At 56.7% G+C, this 26,478-nt stretch overlaps 5 protein-coding genes across 5 annotated transcripts; 3 read left to right on the top strand and 2 right to left on the bottom strand.

Annotated features, from left to right (window-relative positions):
* Positions 1 to 967: 967 nt before the first annotated feature.
* Positions 968 to 2,104, top strand: BESB_028900 (SAG-related sequence; the record flags this gene model as incomplete). The annotated part of the gene is made up of 1 exon (XM_029361564.1): positions 968 to 2,104. One exon carries the CDS (start codon positions 968 to 970, stop codon positions 2,102 to 2,104), a length of 1,137 nt encoding a protein of 378 aa, XP_029215464.1.
* Positions 2,105 to 5,262: 3,158 nt separating this feature from the next.
* BESB_028890 (uncharacterized protein) lies at positions 5,263 to 12,038 on the top strand (the record flags this gene model as incomplete). The annotated part of the gene is made up of 8 exons (XM_029361563.1): positions 5,263 to 5,777; positions 6,124 to 6,777; positions 6,933 to 7,199; positions 7,851 to 8,034; positions 8,266 to 8,425; positions 9,020 to 10,947; positions 11,158 to 11,280; positions 11,784 to 12,038. The coding sequence occupies 8 exons, from the start codon at positions 5,263 to 5,265 to the stop codon at positions 12,036 to 12,038; spliced, it is 4,086 nt and encodes a 1,361-aa protein (XP_029215463.1).
* A 2,158-nt stretch (positions 12,039 to 14,196) lies between these two features.
* Positions 14,197 to 16,470, bottom strand: BESB_028880 (putative flap structure-specific endonuclease 1; the record flags this gene model as incomplete). The annotated part of the gene is made up of 3 exons (XM_029361562.1): positions 14,197 to 14,856; positions 15,175 to 15,910; positions 16,247 to 16,470. The coding sequence occupies 3 exons, from the start codon at positions 16,468 to 16,470 to the stop codon at positions 14,197 to 14,199; spliced, it is 1,620 nt and encodes a 539-aa protein (XP_029215462.1).
* Positions 16,471 to 17,977: 1,507 nt separating this feature from the next.
* Positions 17,978 to 21,749, top strand: BESB_028870 (slc30a2 protein; the record flags this gene model as incomplete). Its single annotated transcript, XM_029361561.1, has 6 exons — positions 17,978 to 19,014; positions 19,313 to 19,927; positions 20,135 to 20,225; positions 20,607 to 20,763; positions 21,076 to 21,161; positions 21,666 to 21,749. The coding sequence occupies 6 exons, from the start codon at positions 17,978 to 17,980 to the stop codon at positions 21,747 to 21,749; spliced, it is 2,070 nt and encodes a 689-aa protein (XP_029215461.1).
* Positions 21,750 to 23,042: 1,293 nt separating this feature from the next.
* Positions 23,043 to 25,908, bottom strand: BESB_028860 (ubiquitin-conjugating enzyme subfamily protein; the record flags this gene model as incomplete). The annotated part of the gene is made up of 6 exons (XM_029361560.1): positions 23,043 to 23,417; positions 23,859 to 24,001; positions 24,517 to 24,580; positions 25,038 to 25,148; positions 25,535 to 25,589; positions 25,760 to 25,908. 6 exons carry the CDS (start codon positions 25,906 to 25,908, stop codon positions 23,043 to 23,045), a joined length of 897 nt encoding a protein of 298 aa, XP_029215460.1.
* Positions 25,909 to 26,478: the final 570 nt, after the last annotated feature.

Here is a 26,478-nt window from a genome sequence, read left to right as displayed (position 1 = left end):
GTGCGACAACACGGACTTTTGAAGTACGAGTACAATTCTCTGATTTAACGGGACTTCCGTCCACATGCGTGAGGTGACGCACAACCACGCACCCTAACTACATGCTCAATGGTCTAGCGAGAGCGCATTTTGAGCCACCAAGGTCAAGGAGCAGGGAGGCGATGAAGAAGGTTCTAGCAACAGACTGCGGGCTCACCCTTATATCATTCTTCCACTTGAGTGAGGGGGGTGTACTACTCTGGCAAGCGGTGTCGTGCTATATTTACTCGGCCTGTCCGGGTGTTCCGCCCCAATGCCCTCTCGGATATAGCGTTGACTCCCAAAGCAGCCTTCTTGGTCGCCCTGTCCTATTGCAGCGTCACTTACTCCGAACGCGGATTCCTTGCTGTGTGCCTTGACGCTGGATGGCAAAGCCTTTGAAAAAGCAAGCTAAAGGAAACGTTTCAGAGTCCACACCCCCCGCGGAACCCTCTCCAGACCGTAGGCATCCGTGAGATATTCAGCCGGACACCTGACCAACCTGTCGGCGGAAGAAATGGGCTGAAGCTCGGAAACGAGACATAGCGGGTTTTTTTGCATCTCCGGAGCTAGTACCCCGGCACAACCTGCGTTTGAACAGGACGTGAAAAGGGAGCACGCTTGCCGTGTAGTGTGCAGAGCAGCCGAACCCGCCACGCCACGCACTGGAGATCCCGTCGCGAGGGACAGCGAGTTGCTCAGTCGCTCCGTCCAGACCGCTCGATCTCGACCCGACCCCCGTGAGTTTTCCTGGGTGCCCACAGGCCTAACCTGCGAGGGTCGATGCGTGCGCGATAGCCCGCGAAAAACAGAGTTCTCGACAAACTCTTAACGGAGCGAATGAGCAGCTGTCTTCTGAGGCGCTGCGTCTTGCTTTGGAAATTCCCATTCTATGTCTGTTTATGCCTATTTTCGTCCTGCTTTATGCTGTGGCCCCATGATAGCCGAGATGGGACTGGGGTACGCGGCGCATCCGCGAGGCGGGTTCAGTTCAACCCGTAGGCTGGCGGCAGTGCTCATCTGTGGCATCGTGTTGCTAGGCAGCATTGAGAGCGCTGCAGAACCTACGCAACGACTTGTGCGTCCTCACTCTCTGGTCCAAGAAGATACCGGCAAGACCGAATCAACCGCATCGTGCTCGTTACAGGAAGACAATAATGAGCCCAGTCCGAAAAAGTTGACTATGTCAGAGATTAGCCTCAGCGCTACGCTCAATTGTGTCGGTGATACGAACCAAGTCATCCCGTCGGAGAAGGAAACTGTCTGTTCCTCTGACGCCTCGTTGGAAGACTGCAAAGCGAGCTCGTCGAACAAGCTGGTCAAATTAGATGACCTACTCGAGCCAGGTGCGGCGAAGGCGAGCATCAGTCCCATTGAGTCCAGCGCCAACAAAGGACAAAAGTGGACTATGACTCTGGAGCGTGCAAAGCTTCCTCTGACGGACAAGCATTTTCTTGTTGGCTGTGCGAAATCAGAGGAAGACAAAAAGTTGAAGGTAGGTGTAACCGGTGACTGGAAATGCAAGCTGCCGATAACAGTCAAGGCCAAGTCGTCCTCAGTCGATGACAATGTTGTCACCTGCGCCTATGGGGAGGACAGCAACAAAGCAGAACCTTTGAAGGTTGAAGTGAGTCCGGCGACGAACAAAATGGTTCTCGACTGCGGCAAAGCGGGTTCCCTCCATCCGGAGGGCCTGACCACTTTTTGTGAGCCCGGCTCAGAAACGCTGGAGAAGTGCGTGACCAAGGGGTTCGAAGAGATTTTGCCGACTTTTGTAAAGGATTGGTGGGTACCCAACGAGGGCAAAACGTCTTCAACGCTGACGATCCCGAGTTCAGGATTTCCTTCCGCGGATCAAAAGTTCCTTGTGGGGTGTGTTTTGAACGAGACCTCCCAGCTCCCCCAGGAGCCTGGCGGTGTGCAGAGAGACAAGTTGGAGCCCTCCGGCAACAAAACTTCAAGTTGTAAGGTTCTTGTTACTGTTAAGGCGGCTGGCGCTTCATCGATTGTAAGCAGCAACTTGCGTGGTCTTATTGTGGTGTCTGGGTTTTTTGGTTTGTTAGGTTTTATTGCTGACTATTTCTGATCGCCGCAACTCCGGCTTTGTCACGGTGGCTTCCACGAGTCACGTCAAAATGCGCGGTTTCCCCAATGTGTTTTCATAGCAGAGTACCTCGGGTGCATTCCACGCATCCATTCTTATTTGAAGAATGACGGTTCGTCATCTTCTGTAATGTTGCGTCTCCTCCTTTTGGATGTCGTTGCACCCGTATGAAGCCCTCGTTGCGTTTGTTTAACCGGCATGGAGGCCGGAAGGCGCCGCCCAAGACGGTTCACAACGACGCATACCGCTGGCAGACTGAACGATCGACCCGACGAAAGCAGTGAATATAGTAAGCACATACAAAGCTCCGCAGACATGAGACACCACGTAACTGCAGTGGATTTAGCATTTGCTCGCCAAAAGCCGAAATTCAGTACGCTTTGACGTCGAGTAACACTTCACTTCTACGTCGTCACGCGGATTGAGTTCACGTCGAGGGCGCCTGCCTAAGTCCAGGGCGGGCCTCGGGGGCGTGACATTTGCCACAGAAATAGTGCAGAGTGGCTCACAAACAGAACGCGCGAAAACCGGTTGACCGAACCCGGAGCGCAAGAAGTCGCAAAGGAACCTCAGCACTTTTGCTCTGTGGCTCAGGGTCCCAGATTTGCGGCGATGCCGCAGGAAGGCCGTGGAGGAACCGTTGTGTGCCTGTGCTCCCGTGTTCGAACTCCTCACGCACGTTTAATTGACTGACTCATCAGCAAGATTGTCTCTATCCCGTTTTCCACAGGATGTCGGGGTCCAGGACTTCGTATCCTGGTCAAGTTCTCTCTGCGCTGCAAAATAGCGCCAGTCCAGCGTTTGTGCTCAGGCAGCGGGCAAGGAACGACATCGTTAAAGTCGTCGATGCCAGACGATCGTCTGCTAGGCTCCCTCCTTCAGTGGCAAGCTGCTGCAAGCGAGCCTCTCTTTGCCACGTGCAGGCAGCGCGTCAACATATTGCATTTGCATTCATCCCCAGATTTGTACCTGACTGCGGAGCTGTCTCTGCATCAGGTATCCTTGCGCACACAGAGGGGGCATACGCCGTGAAGAAGGCCGCGGCAACACCTTACGAGATCAGTTAAGGCGAAGAAAACAGGCACTGAAGCTTTAAGGCGGCATATCGAGGCCTAGATAGCACGATCGAAAGTGCCGCTGCGCGTGCGCGCGTCGCGACTTTGGGAAAAGCCCAAGCCTGTCGCGCGCATGTGGTGTCAAAGAGACAAAAACAGCGTGCGGTCACGTGGCCGCGCCGAGAGTCAAACGCTTGTCTTGGACGTTCGCCGTCCCAGTTTGCCTCAGAAGCGGTGAAACATCCGCCTCAAACGAAGTCGAGACGATGAATATATCTTGCGTGACATGTGCTTACACCTCAGACGCTTGTCCGCTTTTTCGCGCTGTGTCCCGCCCCGCTTTTTCGCAGTTCTCTGGGAACGCCAACTGTGCGCGCATGCTGAATTCCGTTTTGAAAGACAGAGCACAACTCCACAGCGTCAATTCGTTCTCTTTTGTGAAGATATCGGGACAGGAGATGCCCTCGAAGCCGTCTAGGGCCGCACGATGTGCCGCGCCAACCCACCGACTTGCTTTCCATTCCCGTCATGGATCGTTCTCTGTGGCTCTCACTCACACGTGATGCACATCGGCCTCCTCTGCGAAGTGGAAGTTCCTGAATGCATGCTCCCTTTCGTTTCATCGCTCCAGCGCATGGCCACTTTGTATAAGGATGCTACGCTGCGCCAGACTTTTTTGCAACCTCGGAAGTCTGTTTTGAAGCCAGGCCGCCGTACACCTGCAAGCCTGATCGAGGCATTCTGGCCTGTCTGTTGAATTCAACTGCTGACAAACTCTTCTTCAAAATGACAAATCCTGCGACGCCGGCCTCTTCCCAGATTCTTCATCGGCGTAGCAACGTTCGCTAGTCGAATTCGCCTCCGCAGTGATTTCTGAAGGCCAGGAAGGGCGTCCCTTGCGCACATCTTTTTTGCTTCCACCTCTCTCATCTGTCACCCACGTCCACCCGGCGTCCTGTGTCCTGTCTCCTACCGTGCTTTGTTGCGACTTTCCCTCTTGGTGGAAGAAGCAGGATATGGGTTCGCCGCTGCGTTTCGTCTCATCGGTCCCTCTCCTCTGATCGTCCGCCGCGCGTCCTCGTTTTCGGCGCCTTTGAGATTTTTTCTCCTCCCTCTCGCTGTCGCGGTCTGTACGTGCGGCCCACATTTTGCGTCGCGGCTGCTTGGGTTCCTTCTCGGCGCCTTGCCTCTTGCAGCTTTATTTTCTTGTTCTCTTCGATCTGGTTTCCGCTGAGCCCCGAGAGGCGGAGAGCGCCCTTGCCAGCGAGCGCCGCGGCATCCCGCAGAGAAGCCGCGCCAAAGAGTAAACGGAAAATGGACCTGGAGCTGTAGGGACGAGAGGGAGAAGGCATTCCGACTGGAGCAGAGGCCGCCGCAGAGGCGACCAACTGGAGAAAGTCGAGAGAGAAGAGGCGAACACCAAGAGAGATATAGACGATGGGGCAGGAAGCCGACTGCGGCGGCGTGCCTGCGAAGGAGACGCGAGTCGGCGAGCGAGAGAAGAAGAAGAAATCCTCGAGTTCAGCTTCGCTCCTCCAGCGATCGCTCAGAAACCGGCTGAAGTTGTCTTCAGAATCGCGTAAGCCACGTCGCGTGGCGTGTAAAGACACACGTGGCGAGCAGTCGCCCTGAAGCCTGACTCGTGTTTAGCCGCAGAAACCAGTGTGCGTTCGCCTCCAAAACTCAGCGGCACTCTTCTCGCCAAGCTCGGCGTCCGTCGCTGCGCGTCTCTCCTACTTCGAGATGTTTTTTCCTCTCCGCAGTTGTGCGTCTTTTTTTCTCATCTTCATTGCCTGCCTGGATGCTTGTCGCGCCCAGCTCTTGCATTTTGTAGTCCTTTGCTCTCTGCGTGTCGCTACCGCATCTCCCCCTTTCTGTTGCTTCCTGCTCAAGCTCCGCGTGTCCTCCGTATTGCCGTGAAAATCTTCCTCTTCTGAATCGCCTTCACTCTGCTCGACGCCGCGTTTCCCTGCTTGTCGCGCGAGTATATAATCACCCAAGATATATTTATCTATCGCAGATTCGGTCTGGTGTCCCGTTATCCTACATAGGTCGCAGGGGTTCTAGTGCTTCGAGACCAGGCTAATGGCGTCTGCGCTGTGTCTCCTGTCTGCCGCCTTTTTGCTCTCTGCAGAGACGCGACGCACCCTGCGGGAAGACGAGGGCGATGGCGAAACGGTTGCAGCCTCGCTGCTGCCAGGCCGGCGGCGCGTGCTTCTCCGCGCCCTCCCCGACAGCCTCCCGCGGTGCTCGCAGTGGAAGAAAATATCCTTCGCAGCTCTCTCCGTCGCCGCAGACGGCCGCCCGCCGCACCGGGTCAGAGTCGCAGCCTCTGCAGCCGCGGACGGCGAGAAGGCCACTCCCGAGGGCGACGGCGACGGCGCGACGGCGACAGCGACGGCGACGGAGTTGGGGGAGGACGCGGAGAACAAGACAAAGCGTGGCGCGGAAGGAGGCGAGAGCGCCGGCGGCCGAGTCTCGTCTGCTTCAGGCCACGCAGCGCCTGCAGCGCCCGCGTCGCCTTCAGAGGAGCTGTGGGAAGCGTCGCTGAGGGAGGCGGTCGCCGCCGTGGCGGCGAAGGCCCGTCTCGTCGTCGTCGGGTGAGTGCCTGTTATGGTTCCGAGTCTCGAGTAAAACAGATCCGAAAAAGAAAGAAACAGCGCGAGAAAGGAAGGAAAAATGAGAAACAGAATAGCAAGGGGAGGAGAAACAAAAGTGCGAGAAAAGACGAAAACGCGAGAGTTGCTTGCGGCGTATGCACGCCGTTTAGTGGGATCAAGCGAAAGAGAGTCGGGCGTGAGGCCGCCCCGGCGCGCGAGCAGACAGGCGTGTATTTTTGAGTTCTCTACACACTCGTATGTAGAGGTCTGTCTGAGCGTCCCTCCAGCGAAGCCTCAGGAGCTTCTGTGAAACTAACTTCCATTTTTTTCCCGAGCATGTGTGCAGCATCCAACAACTCCGGCGGCGCGACCGCGAGGCTTGGCGTGAGTGCCTCGACTCTTTGTTCCTCTCCCGCGCGGATTTTGTCACTCCGAAAAACGGAGACTCTCCTTCGTCTTCATCGGCGGCTTGCTCCGCTGAGGCGGGCCGCGCGGCGCCGGCGTTTGAGCGCGTTTTCTCAACAGTGCCGCAGCGCTTTGAGAATCAGCTGCTTCTGGTGTACATCCACCCCTCGCTCGCCGCGCACTTGTGTGTTCTAGACGTCGCGGCCGTTCAGCTGCGCGCCTCCCGTGGCACCCCCAGGCACGACGACGGGAGTCCCCGCGGAGATTCCGCCCGCCAGGCGTCGCCGTCTGAGGAAGGCGGTTCAACCGCCGGCGCGACATCGCCGCAGCTCGCGAACGCGGAGGCAATCGAGGACGGAAACGCGCGAGCGGGCGGCGCCGACACCGACACCGACGCGCAGGCGGACTCTGGCCTGTTCCCCGGCGGCGTGGCGGTGCGCCTGATGCTGTTCAACTCGGTTCTGAACTGTGTTGCAGTCGACATCTTCCGCGACGAGCAGGCTGAGCCGGGGGCGTTCGGGGGGGACGCGCGGAGGCGACGGCGCAGCGCGATCAAAGCCTTGAAGTGTCAGCGACTCTGCTCCATCTTGAACGGGTAGGGACAGTCGCTGCAGTCCGCGCGGCGCGTCTGGGCGCCTTTGGGCGCGTCCTTGACTCCCGCGTCGCCGCAGCCGCCTCGGCAGGCAGGAAGCAGCGGTCTCTCTCATCTCGTGAGCTGGCGCGTCTTCCTGTCGCTTTGCGTGTTTTCAGGTTGCACTTCAAAATCGACGACGCCTGGCAGCCGGTCACCTCCTGTCTGCCTCTCCTCGTGGTCGGTGCGCCAGACTTGCTCGCGCCAGGGCCAGGCGCGCTGCACGTGCGAGTGACTCCGCCTGCGGCTTCAGAAGGCGCAGGAGCCCGGCTCGCCTGCGCTGCGTCGTCTGGAGCGCCGTTTTTCCTTCGTGTCCAGGCGGGCGAAAACTGGGCGCAGAAAATCGAACTGCACCAAGCCCTCGCGGCCGCCGCCGCGCTGCGCAGGTCGGTTCGCACGCGCATCGTGCAAGGGCTGAGGTCCTCGTCTGCTTTACACGAGATAGTCAATTCAAATATTTCTGGTTTTTTTGCGACGAAGTGGGTGGTGAGTGTGTGTACGGCTTGGTTCGTTTCGATGGAGACAGCCGCTGGCACGATCGAGGTTTATGCAGGCGTCTCGTTTGTATTTCTCTCGACGAGCATGATCTTGTTTATCTCCGGATTCTCTGCGGCTGCAGCATGAGATGTTTCTGCACGGATTTCAAAGCCATGCATACAGATTGTATACGCATATGTATACATATATCTATATATTTATCCATTCACGTGTATACATGTGCATATATATATGCATATGCAGTGGCTTATATCATGATATTCGTACAGCTTGTATACAAATGTAATTCCACGTAGAGAAGGCCGAAGGCCGATCGCTCTGCCTGCTGGAGATGCACGCCTACTGGACTTTGTTGATTTTTCCACTCTGCGGGGGGATGCGCCCCGGAGAGAGAGAGACGCGTGTCTGTTGACCCTGTTTCGGCGCGGCTTCTGCTTCGTGCACCCCGCTTCCCATCTTTTCAGCAGAGGGTGCGGAAGTCGCGCCCACGCGCCTTCGAGGTTTTTGCAAATGCGCGTTCCCTCTCTCTTTCGCCTCAGGCCCGACGTCAGCAGCTCCGCTGAAGGCTGCGAAGAGGCACAGCTTCGCGCGGCGCCGAGCAGCGGAGGTCCGCACGAAGACGGCGACCTCCGCTGCGCCTGGATAGAGGGCAGCTGGTCAGTGGCGGTCACCGATGTCAATCTCCTCAGGAGCGCATACAAGAAACTCACGAGTCTCCTTACGGTGAGTCGGGCGAGGCCGCGACCGGGGCGCTGAAGAAAGAAAAGAAAGCAAAACGCGGAAGAGAGCACTTGAACACCGAGAGAGTGAGACAGGGGGCACGAGTCGTCTGCAGAAAAGGAAGGAGACCGCAGGAAACAGAAGCCGGAGGGCGCGCAGAGCCGTGGCGCGTTTGGTTTGAGGCGTTCCTTTCATGTGGTGCTGCGACTCTTTCTCGCGCTTGGGCGTATACAGACAGCGGCGCCGGGAGAGTTCAGCCGCGTCAGCGTCGACCCGCCGCTTTTGGATCTCCCTCCTGTGCGCCCATTCGAACCTCTTCCGTTCTGCGTCTGCATCTCCAACGAACACGCGCTGTTGCCAGCCTCCTACTCCATCTTGTGCCTCGGCGCGTCGGGTACGCTTCGACGTCTCAAAAACAGCAATGCGCTGGCGAGAGCTCACACGCGTGGAGGGCATGCGGATCTTTGTCCAAATCACCGCGGCTTCCTTCAGCCTCACACACATGTTCATATACATATATAGGTATAGTTGTATAGACAGATGCATATATGTATATATATGCACACATGGGTATATGAAGTCCTGCGCATATATGCGTGCGGGGCCTACGTCGGTAGGGGCAAACCGATGCGCGCGCACAAGTATACAAATATACACAGATGTATACATATATATGCATGTATATGTATACATATGCATATGTGTATATATACTTTTGCGTGGGTGCGCTCTGCTCTCTCAGTACTGTCGGTGCGTTTCTGTGCGTCCGTCGGGTGCGTGTCCTCTCTCGGCCTCGGCTTACAAACGAGTACAAATGTGCCGTGCCGCGAATCTGCCGAGCCGCTGTACCCGCATGCACTTCTCTCTCCGAAGACAAATATTTGTTTTGTGTGGTGGCGGCGAATTGCATGAGTGTGCGCTGCGCTTGCGGGCGGCTCGCCCACGTCGTTCATCTCTTTTCTCGTGGCGGTTTCTGCGTCCTCCGCAGGACGTTCGATTGTCCCTCTAGTTTCGCGATCGCGTCTTCACTCGAGAGACTCTCACGCGGCGCTCGCCGTGCCTGTTTCGGCGCTTACGTTGCCCGTGTCGGTCTCGACGCAACCGTCGTGTAAGAATTCACCATCTTCTTTTTCGTCATCCTCTTCGTCTTCATCGTCTTCGTCTTCCTCCTCGTCTTCCTCTTCGTCTTCATCGTCTTCGTCTTCCTCCTCGTCTTCATCATCTTCGTCCTCCTCTTCGTCCTCCTCTTCTTCCTCCTCTTCTTCATCTGTCGCAGGGTCGCTCGCCACTTCGCGTTCGGTCTCTGTCCTGCGGTCGCCGTCTGCGTCGTCTGCCTCCGCTTCTTCTGCCTCGGCGTCTGGGAGTTCGTCGCTTGCGGCGTCGCTCGCGTCCTCGTTTTCTTCTTCGCTCTCCTCGTGGGCGGCGTCGGCGACCTTCGCCGCGCGCGCAGTGCAGAGCGAGCGCGGCAGCGGCGTGTCCGTCTCGGCGGACGCGGACGCGGCGCGAGGAGGCAGCCAGCGCGGCGACAAGAGGCAGGCGCCTTCTGCGGCGGCAGGCTCCACTTCTGCGGAGGCGCTCACGCGCGCGCCGCAGGGCGAAGAGGACGCGGAAAGCGAGACAGCCTCCGCGTCCGGGAGCACACGGGGCGGGCGGCGGGGGGACAAGAAAGCCAAGTCGCTTAGGCTCGAGAAGTGGCTGCACGTCGATCGGCCGCAGGGCTACATCCCGCCAGGCGGCTCCGCGCTGCTGCACCTGACGCTGAATGTGCAGGAATCCGTCCTGCAGGCGCAGGATCTCGCGGCAGCCGTCCTCGTGATTCGCCTCGACGACAGCGGGCAGGACGTCTTCTTCTCGCTCTCCACGTCGGTCCTGCCCTCGCTCTTCGGCGCGTCGCCCGCGGAACTCCAGTCGCTCCACGCGCGCTCGCTCGTCGCAGCCCCACTTGCGCCGCCGCCGCCCAGCTCCTCGCCTGAGGCGTCGCCGTCGCTCCCGTCCCCCGACGCGTCCGCGTCTGCGCTGGGCGAGAAGAGCGGAGCCAAGTCAGCGGAGAGAAGAGACTCCGCGCCGGCCGGCGCACATCCGGCAGAGGAGGGGGAGGCGCGAGTGCAAGAGTCAAAACCCGGTCGCGAGGTCAGCGAGAAGAGCCCGCTTCCGAAGGAGATCTGGTGGCTCCTCGTGCACATCTTCGGCCGCCTGCAAGCGTGGAAAAGGGAAGACGCGAGTCGAGCAAAGTTGAGCGACGCGTCCGCCGCCCACGCGGCAGACGAATTGCCGACCTCTCCTTCCCTGCTCGCCTCCGCTTCGTCTGCGTCGCTTCCATCTCTGCCCTCGTCGCGCCTCTCTTCTGCTGCCTCTCCTTCGTACTCAGCTTGCTCGGCCGCGCACTGTCATCCGCCGCAGGCTAGTGGAGGGGCGAGCGGGCGCTTCAACCTGGCGCGCTTCCTCGCAAGCACCGGCAGCGCCTCGCTCCGCAGACCCTTCTACCTCCAGGGCAACGAGGCATTCTTCCGCCGCGAGCACGAGGGCGACGAAAAGCAGCGGTACCGCTGCGCCTGGGGGACATGTGCACCCGCCCCGGGGCATTTGACCCCCCTGGCGCGAGGAGACCCCTCGGCAAGCGAGGCGTCGCGGGGGGAGGCGGGTTGCGAAGAGGAGACTGCGGACGCGGCGCGAGAAGGCGTCGTGCGGTCTCCATCACACCGCGACTGCGATCCTAAAGGCAGCTCTGCATTCGAGGGAGAGACACTCGGCTGCCTCTGCGCGGCGTGCGACTTGCGGGATGAGTCTTTTTCGAAAGAAGAAAATGAGGAGAGGACGCGAGAGCGACGACTCACGGAAGAGGCCGAGTTCGTTCGCATGTGCGTCGAGAGCGGGGCGACCGTCCCGTCCACGGTCTCCGTCGAGGCTGCGCTCATGGTAGGAGAGAAAAGTTTTGAAAGTTTTTGAAATTTAAAAAAACGCCTTTCGTCCGTAACCACAGAGACGTCCGATTCGCATGCCGAGTCGGGCGTCAAAGATTTTAGATAATGCATGAGCTTTTTTTGAAAGCGGCTTCGCCCTCCGTCGTGTCGAGGCGTCCTCTCGTTATCCAGAGAGGCGACTTTTGTGCGGTTTTTGTGTTTTCAGGTTCTGGCGAGTTGGGGGGCCTCTGTGGTGATCGTGCCTCCCGAGTTCGCTGTCCGCGAAGTGGAGGAAGACAGTCTCCATTTTCTCTGCAGGGCGATGCTGCTCAGCCTGCCAACGGTTCAGGTAACAAATGCAGACAGACACGCCGTTGTCTGATGTGCATCCACAACGCGCATGGGCGACTGTGTCTGCACTCCGCGCCAATGTATATAGATGTATGTATATATATGTATATCTATATATATATATATATGGACGTGAACATGGGTACGGGTAGAGAGGCGAGAGAGCGTGCATGTGTAGAATACATAATATATGTATATGCATGTGATCCTTACTGCCGCCTCACCCCCGCATTCCTGGCTGCGCGAGCGTCAGCGCCGATGGAGACGTCTGCAGACACGTTGGAAGGCCTCAAACCAGGCAGGTCAGTCTATCACTCTACTGCTGCCTCGTCGCGTAAACGAACGTTGCATCTTTGGTGGCAAGAGAGAAGTGCACTTCGCGTGAAGGCGAATGTGTAGAGTCTGTGAGGCTGTATATATAGTTTCAGCTCGCTCGCGTTCTTGGAGAGTTAGTTTGCGCGAAGCGACCTTTTCATGCTTTTTTACCCTGCATGCGTTCAGCGGAATCTGTTCCTTTCGATCGTCTCGCTCTGTCGCGAGCTGCTGGCCTTCGCCCGCGCTCCTTCGCGCGTCGCAGACGCCCCCGAGAGCGGCTTCGAAGCCTTGAAGGAGGACGCCGACAGAGAAGAAGAGAGGGACTTGGAGACCGACGGCCTCCTCCAGCAGGCGATGACGGCCTGGCTGGCGCGATGGATGATGCCCGGCACCCCCCCTGATGTCGCGGCGCTCGTGCTAGACCATTTCCTGCGCTCCTAACCCCCCTCCCTCCCTCCCGCAGAGGAGAGAGACACAAGACGACGCAACGTGGGCGTTTCCTCGCCGAAGAGGCCGCGGCTGGGGAGCAGCTGCGTGCCGTTTGGCGCTGCGCGCACTGCGGCTTTTTTCACGTCGAAAGCGGCTTTCGTTTGAACGGGGGGGTTCGCTGGCGGGCGAGGGTGTAACTGCGGAGGCCGGGGGTCCGCGGAGGAAAGAGGAAAGGAACCGTGAAGCGAGTCGCGCAGTGCGCAGGACAGGTGTCTCGAGAGAGAGAGAGAAAACGATGCGTTTGTCTGCGGCGAAGCGGCCGCCTGCTGGCGAGTGCGTAGCTTTTCTGTCGTTGTGGCGTCGCACAAATTTGGCGGCATTTCAGTCAGGTTTCGGTGCGGCACGCCTCGCGTGCCTTTGTTTTTTTAGTTGTTCTCGAGAAGCAAAACTCAAATAGAGAGGCTCTTGTTGATTGTTCAACGTAGAAGCAGCCACGTAGAGGCCAGAGCCTGTCCGTCGCCTGCTGCTCTCTCACTCGCTCGATAACGACAAATATAAATATAAAGTAAATCAATTGATCAGGAATTTAAACAAAGAAATATGTTATTAAGGTAAATTAGAAAACAATCTCAGCCTGTGGGTCGCGATGGAGTTCAACGAGCCTACGAAGATACGATTCCTTTGCAGCTATTCCCGCTCTCTGCCTCGGCTGGCAAATGTACCGCCAGTTGGGTTTTCACTCGCATCAAACGATTTGCGAAACTTTCTCGCCCTCTCTGCTCACACACGGAACGTGGTGATATCTGGTTACCTCGCTCGCTTAGATTCTCGTATTATTCTCTTTCCAGGCATAAACACATTTTGGAGATGCATGCATGTATGCGAATAAGTTTTTTTCGCTCTTCAGCTTCGCCCTGGTCTCCTCCCTGCACAGGGTTTGTTCTCTGAAAACGTGACGCAGAGGGAAAGCTGAAGGTAACCGAAATCGAAATCAGCCCATGAACCCTCGAGCAGAAGCTCAGCGATTCAGTCGCGCATGAAGATGGAGAGGCAGAACCACGCACACCTGACCCAGAGGAAACGCGACGCGAATAGCAAAGCAGAAGAGAGTTAGCAACGCAACTGAGGCGATTAGCGGCAGCGACAGAAACGCGAGCGAGCGGCGACAGCAGCAGGCGCCTAGCAGGCAACGCCTGCGAGAAACGCGATGTCTCTGTTCCCTCTCGATTAAAGGCCACAGTGAAAACAAAAAGCCTCCCGACTGCATCCGAGGCTCGTTCTCACGTGAGGCGCATCGTCACACAGCTTTCCGATGACCGAAACGCCCATGGGTCAAGTGTATACAGTTCATAAGACTATCTTCAAAGCATCTCCCAGTACGTGCTTATACATATTGAGGAGACCTGCGTATAATAATAATTCTAAAAAATAAACTAATTAACGTACATGTGCATGATACAGTATCCACGCCTAGTCCAACCGCACACTGCTGCAGCATGTGAAGGCAGTTCTAGGTATGTCTTCTTTCCGGAAAGATCCTCTGGTGAACAGCCGCGTCTCTGCAGGCCCCCGAGTTATGCAGCTGTGTGTATGCAGATATATACGAATAGATGCGTATATCTGTTGAATCCCTATGCCAATCTCCTTGTGCAAAGGGGAGCACCTGAGTGCATACGTGTCTTTTTTGTTTTTGCGTGAATGGAAGACTGGCGCACGAGTCGGGTATGCATGTATCCTACTCGACTCTTTTACTTTTCTGTAGTTTAGCCGCTGCTGGTGGGGCTGTATTGTATGTAACTGCATAATAAATATTGCGGTTAAACCACAGAAGAGTCGAGTACTATACAGGCATGAGAAGCGTTCATCCTGTTACCAAACACGTGCCAGGGCAACTATCCTCCTTCGACTGGCACTGCAGTCCCGTGCCTAAAATCAGGTTTTCACATGCGCGCGGCGTTTGATAAGGGCATCCCTCGAGGACGTGGAAAGCGAAAAAGCATACAAAGGCGCAAAAAAATCCGGAAACTAGACGGCAGATCAAGGAGATCTCGAGCATTGGCCAAGAATGTCTTCCAAATGTGTCATTTTTCCTCCTTCACGTTCTCTCTCGTTCTGTCTTTCTCTGAACGATTCAGCTCCGGTGGGAACTGCATTCGGCGCGCCCGCTCGCTCACGACGCGCAAACTTCACTCGGCGCGATGTTTTCCTCTCCCTCGCCGTCTTCGAAGAGGCTTCCGCCAGTGGCTGACGGAGAGGCCGCAGCCTCTTCTGTCCTTTCCTTCGTGGGCGCGGATTTCGCGTCTGAACTCGCGGGATTCAGCTGATCTCCGCTCTCCGCTTTCGCAGGGCTTCCCCTTCCCTTCTCTGCTTCCGCAGCCTCGCTCTGCGGCTCAGTCTTCTCGCTCTGCGGCGCAGTCTTCTCGCTCTGCGGCTCTTCCTCCTTCCCGCGCGCCTCTGCGGCGGCGGGACCCTCGTGTTTGGCCTTCTTCGCGGCCGTCGCGTCGTCGCGGTCGACATTTTCCTCAGGCGCGCGCTTCTTCGGCTCCTTTCGGGGCTCCGCCTCCGCGGCCGCCTGCTTCGCCTTTCCCTCCGCCGCTGCTGTACGTACAGCGCTCTTCGCCTTAGCGGTGGTTGCGAAGCCGCGGACGCCGCGGCTCTTCTTCTTTTCCAGCTCCTTCTGCTTCTCGAGTTGCTGCTTCTGCATGAGCGACGAGGACTTGGTCGTCGCCGCGCCGAAAAACGACTCCAGACGCGTCTGCGACGTCTTGCCCTTGGCCTTCTTCAGCCGCTGGATGTAGTTCTCCACGCGCTGCTCGCTGAATTGATTTTCCTGAGCAAACATCGCACATGCCACGCACCTCCGCGTCCAGTAAGCACCACCATCCACACTCGAAACTGACGCATATGTGGGCATGCGGAGGCGCAGATACACCGTTGCCTCGTGTGTGTGTGTCTGTCTGTCTGCATGTAAGCATATGGGCGAACGCCCGTGGATGACCTCAAGCGCGGCCGCCTGGCCATTCCGCGTCCGTCCTCTTTGTTTCGCCTCCGCTTTGCCTCCGCGCGTCCGCAGCGTTCCCTCTCGGTCTCTTTAGCTCTCTCTCTTTCGCTCTTTTTCCCTCTTCCTCGAGTGCGCGGTTTCGCTTACCTTGACGAGGAAGGTTTTGAGGCCTTCGACATCGACGTCTCCCCAGGAGAGTTGGATATCTTCCGCGGGGGTCACTTCGGGTTCGATGAAGAGGGCGCGAGCCTCGCGGAAGGGGTAGCTTTCCGGCACCTTCTCAGGGTCGACGGCTTTGAGGACGTTTTCGAGGCTGCCGTGTTCGCGGATGAGGCTGTAGGCGGTCTTCGCGCCGACGCCTTTGAGCGTGCTGCAATAGTCGCAGCCGCAGAGGATGCAGAAGTCGATGAACTGCTCCTGCGAGAACTGCAGCTCCTCCAGCAGAACGGGTAAGTCGATGACTAGGACCGCCGACCCCGAGGCACCGACCGCAGCCGCGGGTTTCTTCTCTGAGAAGGTCAGATTCCGAATCAAGCGCGTTGCGCCAAAGGTCAGTGCGTCCGCGTCCTCGGTCGCAGCCGCCCAGACCTTCTTCTTCTTCGTGAGCTCCGCGCACTGCGCCTCCGCCTCGCACGGTGCGAGGACAACCGGCAGCCCCATCAGCCGCAGCAGCCGCTGGACGTCTTCGTTGTGCTGCTTAGACACGCGAACCGACCGCACGATCTGCTTCCGCAGCTCCTCCGCGTCGCCTTCCTCCTTCGCCTTCTCCGCCGCCGCCTGCGCTGCGTCGCGCACTTCCCGCCGCTTCGCGAGCTCGCCAGACTTCAGCTCGGGGGGCTTGCCGTCGAATACGTACACCGGACGAATCCCCTGCTCCAACAACCTGCAACACACGCAGAATACCTCGAATGTCTCCATGAAACACATTCATGCAGATATACATGCAAATGGATGTATATGTAGATGTGTGTATATATATGTAGATGTACATCTATGTGTATGTCTGGATATGTATGTATATGTGTGTATGTGTATGTATCTGTGTGTAGGTATGACCAGCGGGGCTGCGCACGGTGAACGCTAACTACGAGAAGAAATCCTGCATAAATATATATGCGTTATGCAATGTGCAGAGGCACACGCACGCGCGTGTCTGCATGTTCGCGCGTGGACAGAGGCGGAGGTTGAGGGGAGATACATGTAGATGCGAAGACCCTACCTGATTGCTCTGTTTAACATGCCAGCGATGTGCGACGTGCATTCTCCCGCGTCGTTTGTGAAGTTTCCGAACGAGTCTCCATCGCGAATCGCGACCATGAACTGGTACAGCGACATCGACGCGTCGATCGCGATGATGCGGCTTGTGAAGCTGCCGACCTCCTGGCGCTTGATGGCGCGCGGCGCAAAGTCCCCGATGAATTTTCCCAGTCCCTTAATGCCCATCTTGACAAGAAACTCTTCGACTGTTCTCAAAAAACGGAAATATATAGATATGTAATTATATATGTGTATGTGCTTGTTAAATACGTAGTGTTGTGGCGGACGAGGTGGTGTACGTTACAGGTGGCGGGTGAAGCGGCGGCCACCGAGGCAGACGCGGTGTGCAGGATTTCTCTTTCGCTGCAGAAAGGCGGATTTGCCACCGCGTATGCGAAAAGGGAGACGGTAGGTCGTCGACAGAGTAGAGAAAAAGTGGCCGCGGAACAGAAGTGTAAGCGGCGCACACCTCAGAAGGCACGAGGCAGCGAGGTGAAGTCGTCGAGGGGGCCAAAGAAGAAGAAAGCGCGGGACACGACAATGCCACGAGAAAAACCAATTCAGAAGGAGAGAAAGTCGAGGGAGAAAAGCAGTAAGGACAGATGAGGAAATTGCAGAATGTGGAGTGGAGGATGAGGATTCCGCGTCTGGTTCCGTGGAAGGGCCGGTGGCAAAGCTGAATGGCGGGCAGCACCGTGTGCTCAAACCCAGTTGTGTCTCAACCTCTTCGTGCTTTTCCGAGTATTCTCGCTTCCAGGAGTTTCTCTCGCTGTAGTGCCCTCCTCAATATTTGTTCGCTTGCGGTTTTGTTCGCGGGCTGCTTCGCATCTCCGCGGCTTCTGTCTCTCGAAAGCGAGACGCTGCCCAGGACGATGAATCGCCTTCTCTGACCCCCCTGACCGAGTCTCGAGCTGGCAGCGGGCACCTTTTCCCGGATCAGCGCGCCGTAAACGTGAGAAGTCGTCCACGCGGGCGCTTATTTATTCCTCAGAAAACCGTTTTCACGTGTACATACACCTCGTGTGGAGTGTACATGCACCTTTGCGCGGGCGTTTCCGCGAGTTCACTCCTGGGCATGAGTGCTCGCGCTCTTGGGTTTCTTTCTCCCAACTGACAATCGATTTTCTTGAATCGTTGCAGCAGGCTCGCGTCGTCGTTCTCTCCTCGCCGGTCCTCGTGCTTTCCTCAACGAGCCCACCGGTAGATTACCGGTTTCGCTGAGGCGTCCGTGGTTTCACTGTTTGCACTACTCACCTCTTCTTTCCGGCCGCGGTTTCTTCCCCCTCCGTCTACTGCGCGAGCCTCACTGTTTCCGTCCTTCACCCGCACCTCTGTTGTATTTTCGCTTGCCAACACCAAAACCGTGTAGCAGGATCCACGGTGGGGTCAACGAGTCTGGTTTTTCTATAGGAGAACGGGCAAACAGACAAGGGCGTGTTTTTCAGTCCTGTTCGTGGCCTTTGCACTTCCGACAACTTCTCTTCCCACTGGATCCAAGCCCCGCTTGCGCTCCTCCCTTTTCTCCGATTGAGCTCCTCGTCGCGTCGGCGACGACCGCCTCGTTCAGGATTGCCACACCGTTTGGTGGGCCTGCTTTCTCGGCCGGGATCTCCGCCTCGCGCTGCCTCGCTTCAGGTCTAAGCTTGAGCTGTTGGTCCTCCGCTGTTCGTCGGTCCCGCACTTCTTCGCAGCCATGCCGCGCGCGAGGAAGAGAGGAGGAGGAGGTGGCGCCGCGCCTGCGGCCTCGCAGAGCAAGAAGTTGAGCGTCGCCCCATGCCCCTCCGACGGCGTGCAGGCGGCAGACGCCGAGCCGCAGCCGGCTACCTCGCCCGACAAAGCCGAGAACGCCCTCCCCGCGTCCTACCCCGAAGAAGAGGTGGGCGTCAGCAGCGCCGCGACCATGGTTCCCGTCTCTGGCGCGCCTTCGAGCTGCTGCTCGCGCAGCAACACGTCCAGCATGTGCGTGTCTCCGAGTCGAAACGTCTCCGCGTCGCCCGAGGCAGCGGCCAGCGCGGGCCCCTCCAGCCGCCACGGCGCGCCCTCCGCTGACGGCAACACCCGCGGCTCAAGCACGAAAAAACAGCCGAGTCGCCGAGACGCGACGAGTCCCGCGGCGGAGAGCGGCAGCCGCCCGAGTCGTTTCTCGTGCTCCAGTGGATGCACGGGCGAGACGCAGGAGGAGGCGCCCGACGCCGTCGCCCCGCCTCCCTCGGCCTCTCGCCTGCTCACGTGCAACGGACGCAGCTCGCGGGAGCTCTTTGCGCTTGCGGAGACGACGCAGCCCTGCGACGCGGCTGCGGAGGGGGGAGGCGGCGACGCGCGGGCGTGGCCCCGGGCGCCCGCCTGCGCGGCGATGCGCTGCTCTGAGCCGCAGCGCGAGGGGGGGAGTCGCAACGGCGCGCTGCTCAGCGTGCACGCGCACCACGCGCCCGAAATCGACCGCGAGGCCGGGCAGCCAAGCCGCGGTCGATGCGGAGGCGCCTGCGAACACGAACATTCGCATTGTCATTCGCGTGCGCAAGTGCATGCGCACGACGAGCCACGCCACGGCCATGAGCATCCGCTGCTGCACTCGGGGAACCAGCGCGCGAGGCAGAAGCTCGTCACGGCCTCGATGGTGTGCTGTGTCTTCATGGTCGTGGAACTGGTCGCTGGCATCCTTGCCAACTCGCTCGCGCTCATGACCGACGCCTCGCATCTCCTCTCGGATCTCTGCGCCTTCCTCATCAGGTAGCGACGCCCGGCCTGCATGCAGGCCTTCAAAGCGCCCGCGGGCCCTCAGCCGGAATCCCAGATGCGCCGCATATCGACAAGTGGAGCGCTCAGGAGCAGGGCGTGACGCGCGGGCGGCGTGGGGTGGGGGGTGGGGGGGAGGGGGGGGAGGAGGGAGATGCTTCACGCATCTCCACATGGTTTCGTCTGCAGAGTGTTTTCTGCTCGTTTTTCTAAGACGCTCGGGAGGAAGGCGGGCGGCACGTGAGTGTGAGTCTGTTTCGTCCGCGTGTGTGCGTCTGCGTCTTTTTCTCAGTTTGTTCGCCCTCTGGGTGTCGGAGTTGAAGGGGAATCCGTCCATGTCGTTCGGCTACCACCGCGCGGAGATTCTCGGCGCGCTGCTCTCGGTGCTGCTGATCTGGGCGCTGACGGCGTTCCTGATCTACGAGGCCTGCTTCCGCGTCGTGGACCCGCCAGCAGTCGACGGCCGGCTGATGTTTTGGACGGCGGTTGTGGGCACTGCCGCGAACCTCTTCATGACGCACATCCTCAAAGTGCACTCGCACGGCATCGGGCATGTCCACTCCCACGAGAACGAATGCTGCAGTAGCGGCGGCGCCGGCACCGGCGCCGGCAGCCACGAGACTGCAGCGCCGCAGGCGCTGGAGGCCCTCGAAGCCGGGCATCGCCTCGAGGCTTGTCTCACGTCCGCGCCAGCCGAAGAGGAGATGCAGCCGCGCCCTGTACTCCTTGTCGAGCGCCCTCCGAGCGCCAGCAGCGCCGGCAGCACTGCTGGCGACGTCTACGTGCGCCTCGAGGACACGCTTGATGACAAAGACTTCGAGAACATGAACCTACGCGCCGCGTACATTCACGCGCTTGGAGACCTGCTCCAAAACGTCGGAGTCATGATCGCCTCCGCACTCATCTGGTCAGCGAACTCTGCCGCACGCGCGCTCGACGCCCTCTGCGACAGACACATGCAACGTACACGTCTATATATATGTATGTAAATTTGTATTTTTTATGTATTTTTTTGTGGCCCGCGAGGGGGCGATGCAACGGACTGTCGCGCCAGGCGAGACTCTTTTGAGGAAAAAACAAAATGAAAAAAACGGAGTTCCTTCTTTGTGCTCAGGTGGCAGCCGACTTGGGCGATCGCGGATCCGATTTGCACGTTCATCTTCTCGATCTTCGTGCTCTTCACCACGCTTTCGATTCTGAAAGAGGTGCGTCTCTTCTCTCTCTCCTTCCCTCTCTCGTTCTGCGTCTTCGTCTTTATTTCTCTTTCTCTCTATGTTTCTCTCTCCGTTTCTGTTTCTTTTTCTCTGTCTGTTTCTCTCTCCTCTCTCTTTCTTTCTCTCTCTGTAATTTTTTCTCTTTCTATTCCTGTGTCCATTTCTCTCTCTCTCTCCCTGTTCCTCTTTTTGTCACTTTTTCTCTTTCTTTCCTTTTCTCTTTTTTTTTGTCTCTCGCTCGCTCTCTCTCCGCAGCTCGACTGGTGTGGCTGGGGTCTGCCGCCCGAAGTTTTTTGGTCGATGAGGCAGGCGAGTCGTCGCGTCTCTCCGCGTTTGAGGATTCGCGTCGCTGTCTCCTGCGACTGTTTACAGGCTTTGAACGTTCTTATGGAGGGCACGCCGATCGGCATCGACGCGCGCGCGCTGCAGGAGGACTTGCTGTTGATTCCTGGCGTCGTTGAAGTCCACGACCTGCACGTCTGGTCGCTCTCCGTCGGGCGTCCCTCGCTCGCTTGCCACCTCGTCGTCGGTAAGTTGAAGTTTCTGCGATCTCCGAGACCCAAATAGAGTCAAGTTAAGCTCGCGACGCGTCTTCAGGATGCCGCAACCACCGAGTGCGCGAGACTCCATTCGAGTCCAAGCGCAAAATAATATATAAAGATACATCTAGTATATATAGTGTATAAAATTTATTGTTTTTGATATATTTGTGTATGCGGCTGGGCACATGCAGACGCACTCAAAAAGGGACTGCGTATGGAGGTATGTGCGGTGATGGAGGGCGTGTGGATGCGTAGGCGAGTATCTTTGCACAGGCGCTGGCTGATGCGTTTTTTTTCAGCGAACGAAGATGACGCGCGGAGCGTTTTGCGCAAGGCGACGATTCTCTGTCAGCGCAAGTATTCGATTCTCCACACGACAGTCCAGGTACTTTTGAACGACTTGCTTTGATAAAAACTCCACTCAATTAGCATGTGTTAGGCCCATCTCTTGCGTTTTTCCGGACCCCGGATCAGAGTCGATTTAGTTCCTGAACCTTTTGTGAGCATTTAAGCTTCTCAGGTGAACGGACGCGTGTCCTCCGTGGAGGCACTTCCCATCGAGCCTGAGCTCTGCGGAAGAGTTGGATAGTCGCTCCTCGCAACATGGGGGAAGTTGTAGTCATTACAAAATGTTGTTTTAGTTTGAGCATGGACCCATCTGGTAGCAATATATCAAGATATACGAGAGAAGGTCATCGCGAGGCGGTGCCGCAGACTCAAAGTTGTTCGCGCTGCATACGGACCCGCCACGTACCTCTCTCTATACACCTGTATAGACGCCCGTGTAAAAATTTTTTTTTGTATTTTCTGAGTCGCGCGACTGTGTGGGCGATCGCTTCGAGTGTCGGCGAGTAGGTGGCGGTTCATTGACTTGTGGCTTGGCGCACAGACGGACTTTTCTGCGGACAAGAGGAGCTGCGAGACGGCGGCTCACCAGAAGTGCAGCGACCGCATGAAAGTCTTTGACTATTGACCTCCGCGTCTCGCGCAAGGCAGTTTTTTCAGTGTTGCTCGGCGGGTCAATCTCCCACAAGCGGCCTCTTTTATCATGTATATCCTGTACGGCGTTGTCTATCTCCAGTTGCTGTCGCAAGGCTAGTAGCGTGTAGAAATTTTTTTGCGAGAAAGGCGTGCGCCACGTCTGTGCACAGATGCCGAGAGGGCACTCAGCGGCGTCTGCCGCTCGAGAGTCATTGAATTTGCATGTCTGCACGCTGCGCCGCGTGTCGCCTGTGGGAGCTGGAGCCGGTCTTCTCTCGTCGGCTCCTCCCCCCTCAGCCCCTCCTCCCCTCCTCCGGGCGAGGCGCTTGCAGATGTGTTTGATTTCCAGATTTTTATGCCGAGAGGCTGTCGGGCACCGCCGCGTTCGAGTCTCGTGCCGGGTATCGTGTCAAATTTTTTCCAATTTTTTCGCTGGCTGTGTCGGTGCCTCGGCGCCTGCGAGTGCGTCGAAACAAAGAAGTTGTTCTCTCAAACCTCTAAACTTCAAAACCGGGGTCTCCAGGTGGAGCTACCATCCCTTTCTGGCTTCATCTTCCGCAGAGTCTTTCTCTCGCCTGCGAATTTATTTTCATCACGCTCACTGCTTGTGCCCTCGCCTTTGCATTCGCGACTAGCTCCGAGGCGCCACAGAGAAGCCTGCGATACTCTCCTCATCTCATCACTCACTGCGCAGCTCGCCTCTGGTCATCTTCCGCTCCCGCATTTGCCGTAAAAAGATGCATAATGCGTCAGCTACATTCTTTTAGTCCATAAGGGATACCAAGCTAGGTATACATAAATATATGTACTTTACACATACGTAGGGCTGCGGACAAACTTGATAACCTATACATAGGTGCCGGTGGGTGAGTTCTTTGATAGAAACGACTCGAAGTCTCGTCGACAGCGGTGCGGCGGGAAATGGAAAAATTTGAAAAAAAGGCGGCAGCAAATAGCAGGGCGAGACACTGAGCACACTCCGGCGCGCACTGGCGGAGAAGCCCGGCGCAGCAGAGGAGAAAAAACTGATGCCGCAACTGAAGAAAAAAGGCGGTGGAAAAACACGCCAAGACAGACAAAAGAAGGTTGGGCTTAGAACGACAACGAAGAGGCAGAGGAGGCAGACAGTGGGATCGTGGAGCTGAGACATGGACCAGCGTTGGAGCAAATTGTTACAGTTGATAGTCCACGCTCCATCTCACCCTACATAGTACTTGGGGTAGGAAGACGCCGAGGCAACCGGCCGCGAGAAGTGAGACAGCGAAAAACTTCCTCGCACGTCTGTTCAGACTATCCAGCGATTCAGCAGCGCCGCGAGACTCGCTGCGACGAGAATGACGACGGCGATGGCGGGCGACGACAGCCGCGCGGCGGAGCCTGGCTCCCAGGCAGCAAGGCCTTCTCTGAGTCGCCCAGCCCCTCCCCTCCCCCCCTCTCCGCTGCCCTCGCTACGCTTTTCCTCCGGTGTGCTGCACTCCTGCCTCCCCGCCGCAGGCTCCCCCCCGCTGTCTGCGCGCGGAAAAAACAACGCCGCAGCATTTCGCAAGAGGGCGGCGCCGCCAAAAGAAGGCAACGAAAAGGGAAGCTGAGAAGGCGCCGCCCCCGCTGCCGCAGGAGCCGCCAGCGTCGCCCCTGAGAGCGAAAAACCGCGCGACGGGTTCTGTGGACCAAGACGCAAACACAGCGAGAAAACGCGCGGGTGATAAAGCAGAGAAAACAAAAAAAAAGCTGAAAAGACAATCCCACGTTAAGAAACGGGCCTTGCGTCTGTGGGATAGCGGGAGAGGAGGCAGGCGTCAGAATTCGAAGGCAAAGAGGCGCTTCGCCCTCAGCAAATGTGGGCAGGGGGCTGAAAGAGACTCCTCACCTTGCTCATACGCCAGCCGCGGATAAATACTCACACAAAAAAAAATATTCGTACAAAGATTCGCAAGACTGACACACAGCTGCTATATATATATATATATATATATATATATATATATATGTATACGCCCATATACTAGGAGCTGTGTGTATGTGTTGCGACGCGGAGGCGAGCGGCAGGTTTCTGTCTCAACACGCGCGCTGTGCGAGGCGCGGTGGCGACAGGACTTCTCACGAATTTCGAGTCGTCCACGAAATGGGGGAACATGGTGGCGAAGTTTTTGTGGCGTTTGTTCTCAGCGAACGACTGCAGCGCCAAGCGCCGGCGCTGCGCGTGGCTCGTTGAGATGCTGCCATGTGTCGCAGGATCTGCGGCGTCTGAAGAAAGAAGGCGAAATCGAAAAAATTGCGAGGGGAAAAACTAGATTTTTGCATATGCATACACAAGCGCATGCATGCAGGAGGTGGTGCTATATGCAGAGCGAAGAGCGGGTTCGCAGGGAACATCAAGAAACTCTTTCCACTTCGTTTATGCTCATGAGAGGATCCTGTGGCAAACGACTGTCTGCATTGATGTTTTCAATTATTGAAAAAAGAGAAGATTTTATGGGAAAAGGTTCTACATCATATATATTTCAATTCTTGGCTATTTGTAAATCTGTAGTTATATTATCCAATTTAGAATAGTATGAAAAATGAATTATTGCAAATATTTATTTAAACATTCGATTTTCTCCGCCAGCCCTGACTCTCCCAAGCTGCCCACAAGCACGCAGCTAGAGGCACTCGCGCTTACTTATAGCATTCTGGTAAAAACTAAACGTAGGGATCTAGGTGTGGATATCCCACATCGAGCGCCTGTTTGTCGTCGTGCGAAGAAAGAAAGAACTCACCGAGCATGAAGCTCAGAAATCCGGTGACGAGGGTCTCCAGCCGCCAAGAAGGATTCCAAGACTCCTGAACAAACACGAAATTTCTCTCTCAAAGCTTGAAGAAATATGCATACAAATACAAATATGTATAAATACACATGTACGTACGGTGCACAGTGGAGCAGATATGGATAGGTTTTTGTAAAGACTTGATAGCCTCGGCTTCACGAAACGCGTGCGATCGACACGCCGGCGCAGGTCTCCCGGGCGAAGAAAAGCATGCAAAGTGACAATCACCCACCGTTCCCTCGTAGATAATAGACGTATATATGTACGCATATACAGATCTAAATATGCATGTACGCATAATCATGTAAATGCGAGACAGGAATGCACCACAAGAGGCATGCGCCGGCGTCCGCTTTACAGATGGGGATGAATGAGCCGCGCGCATCGTCGTGTGCGTTTCTGAAAACTGTGTAAGTGGCTGTCTCGTTAAAGCAGAAAGATGAGCTCGCGCTTGTAACAAAGTCCAGTCTCACCGGATGAAAATCGCTCATCGACATACAGAGTCGCTGGTTAACGGAGAAGCGCCCGCTCGGCGTCAGCATGAAGATCGAGGGAGGAGCAAACGGGTAGTTGGGAGGAAATACCTGACACCGACGAGGACAGAAAAAAGAAGAAGCAGGGAAACGTGCGCACGACACAGCAGAGACAGCGGGCAACTGGAAAAGTGTATATGTTACTTACACATATATTTACATATACGCGTTGCTTTTACATATACATGCATACCTATATTGAAGTACAGATGTGGATTAATATGTATATATATATATATATATATATATATTCGTTATATATATATATATATATATTCGTCTACTCTTTGTCCCAGAACGCCTCTCGGTGCGATATCTGTCCTCTCTGAACTGTTCACGAGTCTCTGACCCTTTCCGCGTGTTTCGCGTTCGATTTGAACTCTGATCTGTCTTTGTCTGTGTCTCCCTTTCTTCTCTTGGATGTCGTCGTCTCCTACCAGCTTGCCGTGGTAGACGCCTCCATGATACGGGGAGTCAGCGGGCAAGTCGTGTCTGCGGCAGAGCGAAAAAAAGTTGAAAATACAAAAACTGAAGGCGCATCCGCGACGCCGCTGCGAGCGGACGCGCTGGAGCAGATATCGAGTTCAGCGCCCGCGAGGCGACTTTCGAGAGAAAAATCTCGAGAGGGCCGCGAGAATGACAGAGAGGCCGCACGGACTTACAAAACAAAATGCCAGGTGAGCAAATCGTCGATGTCGGGACAAATGTCGACGTACGGCACTCCGCCCTGGCGCTTCAGCAGCGCGAACTCCCGGCTGAGGCGACCCGCGGCGAGAAAGGCTCCGCGCCCGCCGCCCCTGTCGCGATTCATCCCAAAAATCCTTCAACAAACGATGCAAACCTAACAGAAGAGAAAGGCAGCCAGTGCGGGACCGACGCGGCGCGCATAACGCGAGGCACAGCAGGCAGGCAGACAGAAAGGCAGACAGAAGGCAGACAGGGAGAAGAAGCGAAATGGAGACGAGAGTTTAGGAAGAGGCGAGCCGAGACGCTGGACGCAGAGAAGAGACGAGCGAGACGGGCAGAGACCATACGGAAGGAAGGGAAGGTGAGAAGACGAGCGCCTACGCAGAACACAAGACGAGGCCCACAGAGCTAGGAAAAGAAGGGAGAAGGGAGTCAGGAAAGCAGCGACAGAAGATGACAAGAAACAGAGAGAAAGACTTGACAAAAAAACGGAGCGGCGGCAGCACAGGGGTCGTCTGCAATAGAAAAACGAAAGAAGGTGGAACGACACAGGCGCAGGGCGGCGCGCAGCGAAAAAGAGGCGAAGGAGAAATCAGAAAACAAAGGCGAGACGAAGAAGACGCCTTGAAAAAGATTCGAAACTGAGGGAGACAAGAAACAGGGACGCCGCACCACCGAGGGGCGACGGCGTGGG

Source organism: Besnoitia besnoiti, assembly GCF_002563875.1.
Source record: "Besnoitia besnoiti strain Bb-Ger1 chromosome Unknown contig00015, whole genome shotgun sequence".
Classification (NCBI taxonomy): Eukaryota; Apicomplexa; class Conoidasida; order Eucoccidiorida; family Sarcocystidae; genus Besnoitia; species Besnoitia besnoiti.
This window is presented reverse-complemented; position numbering and strand designations above follow the sequence as displayed.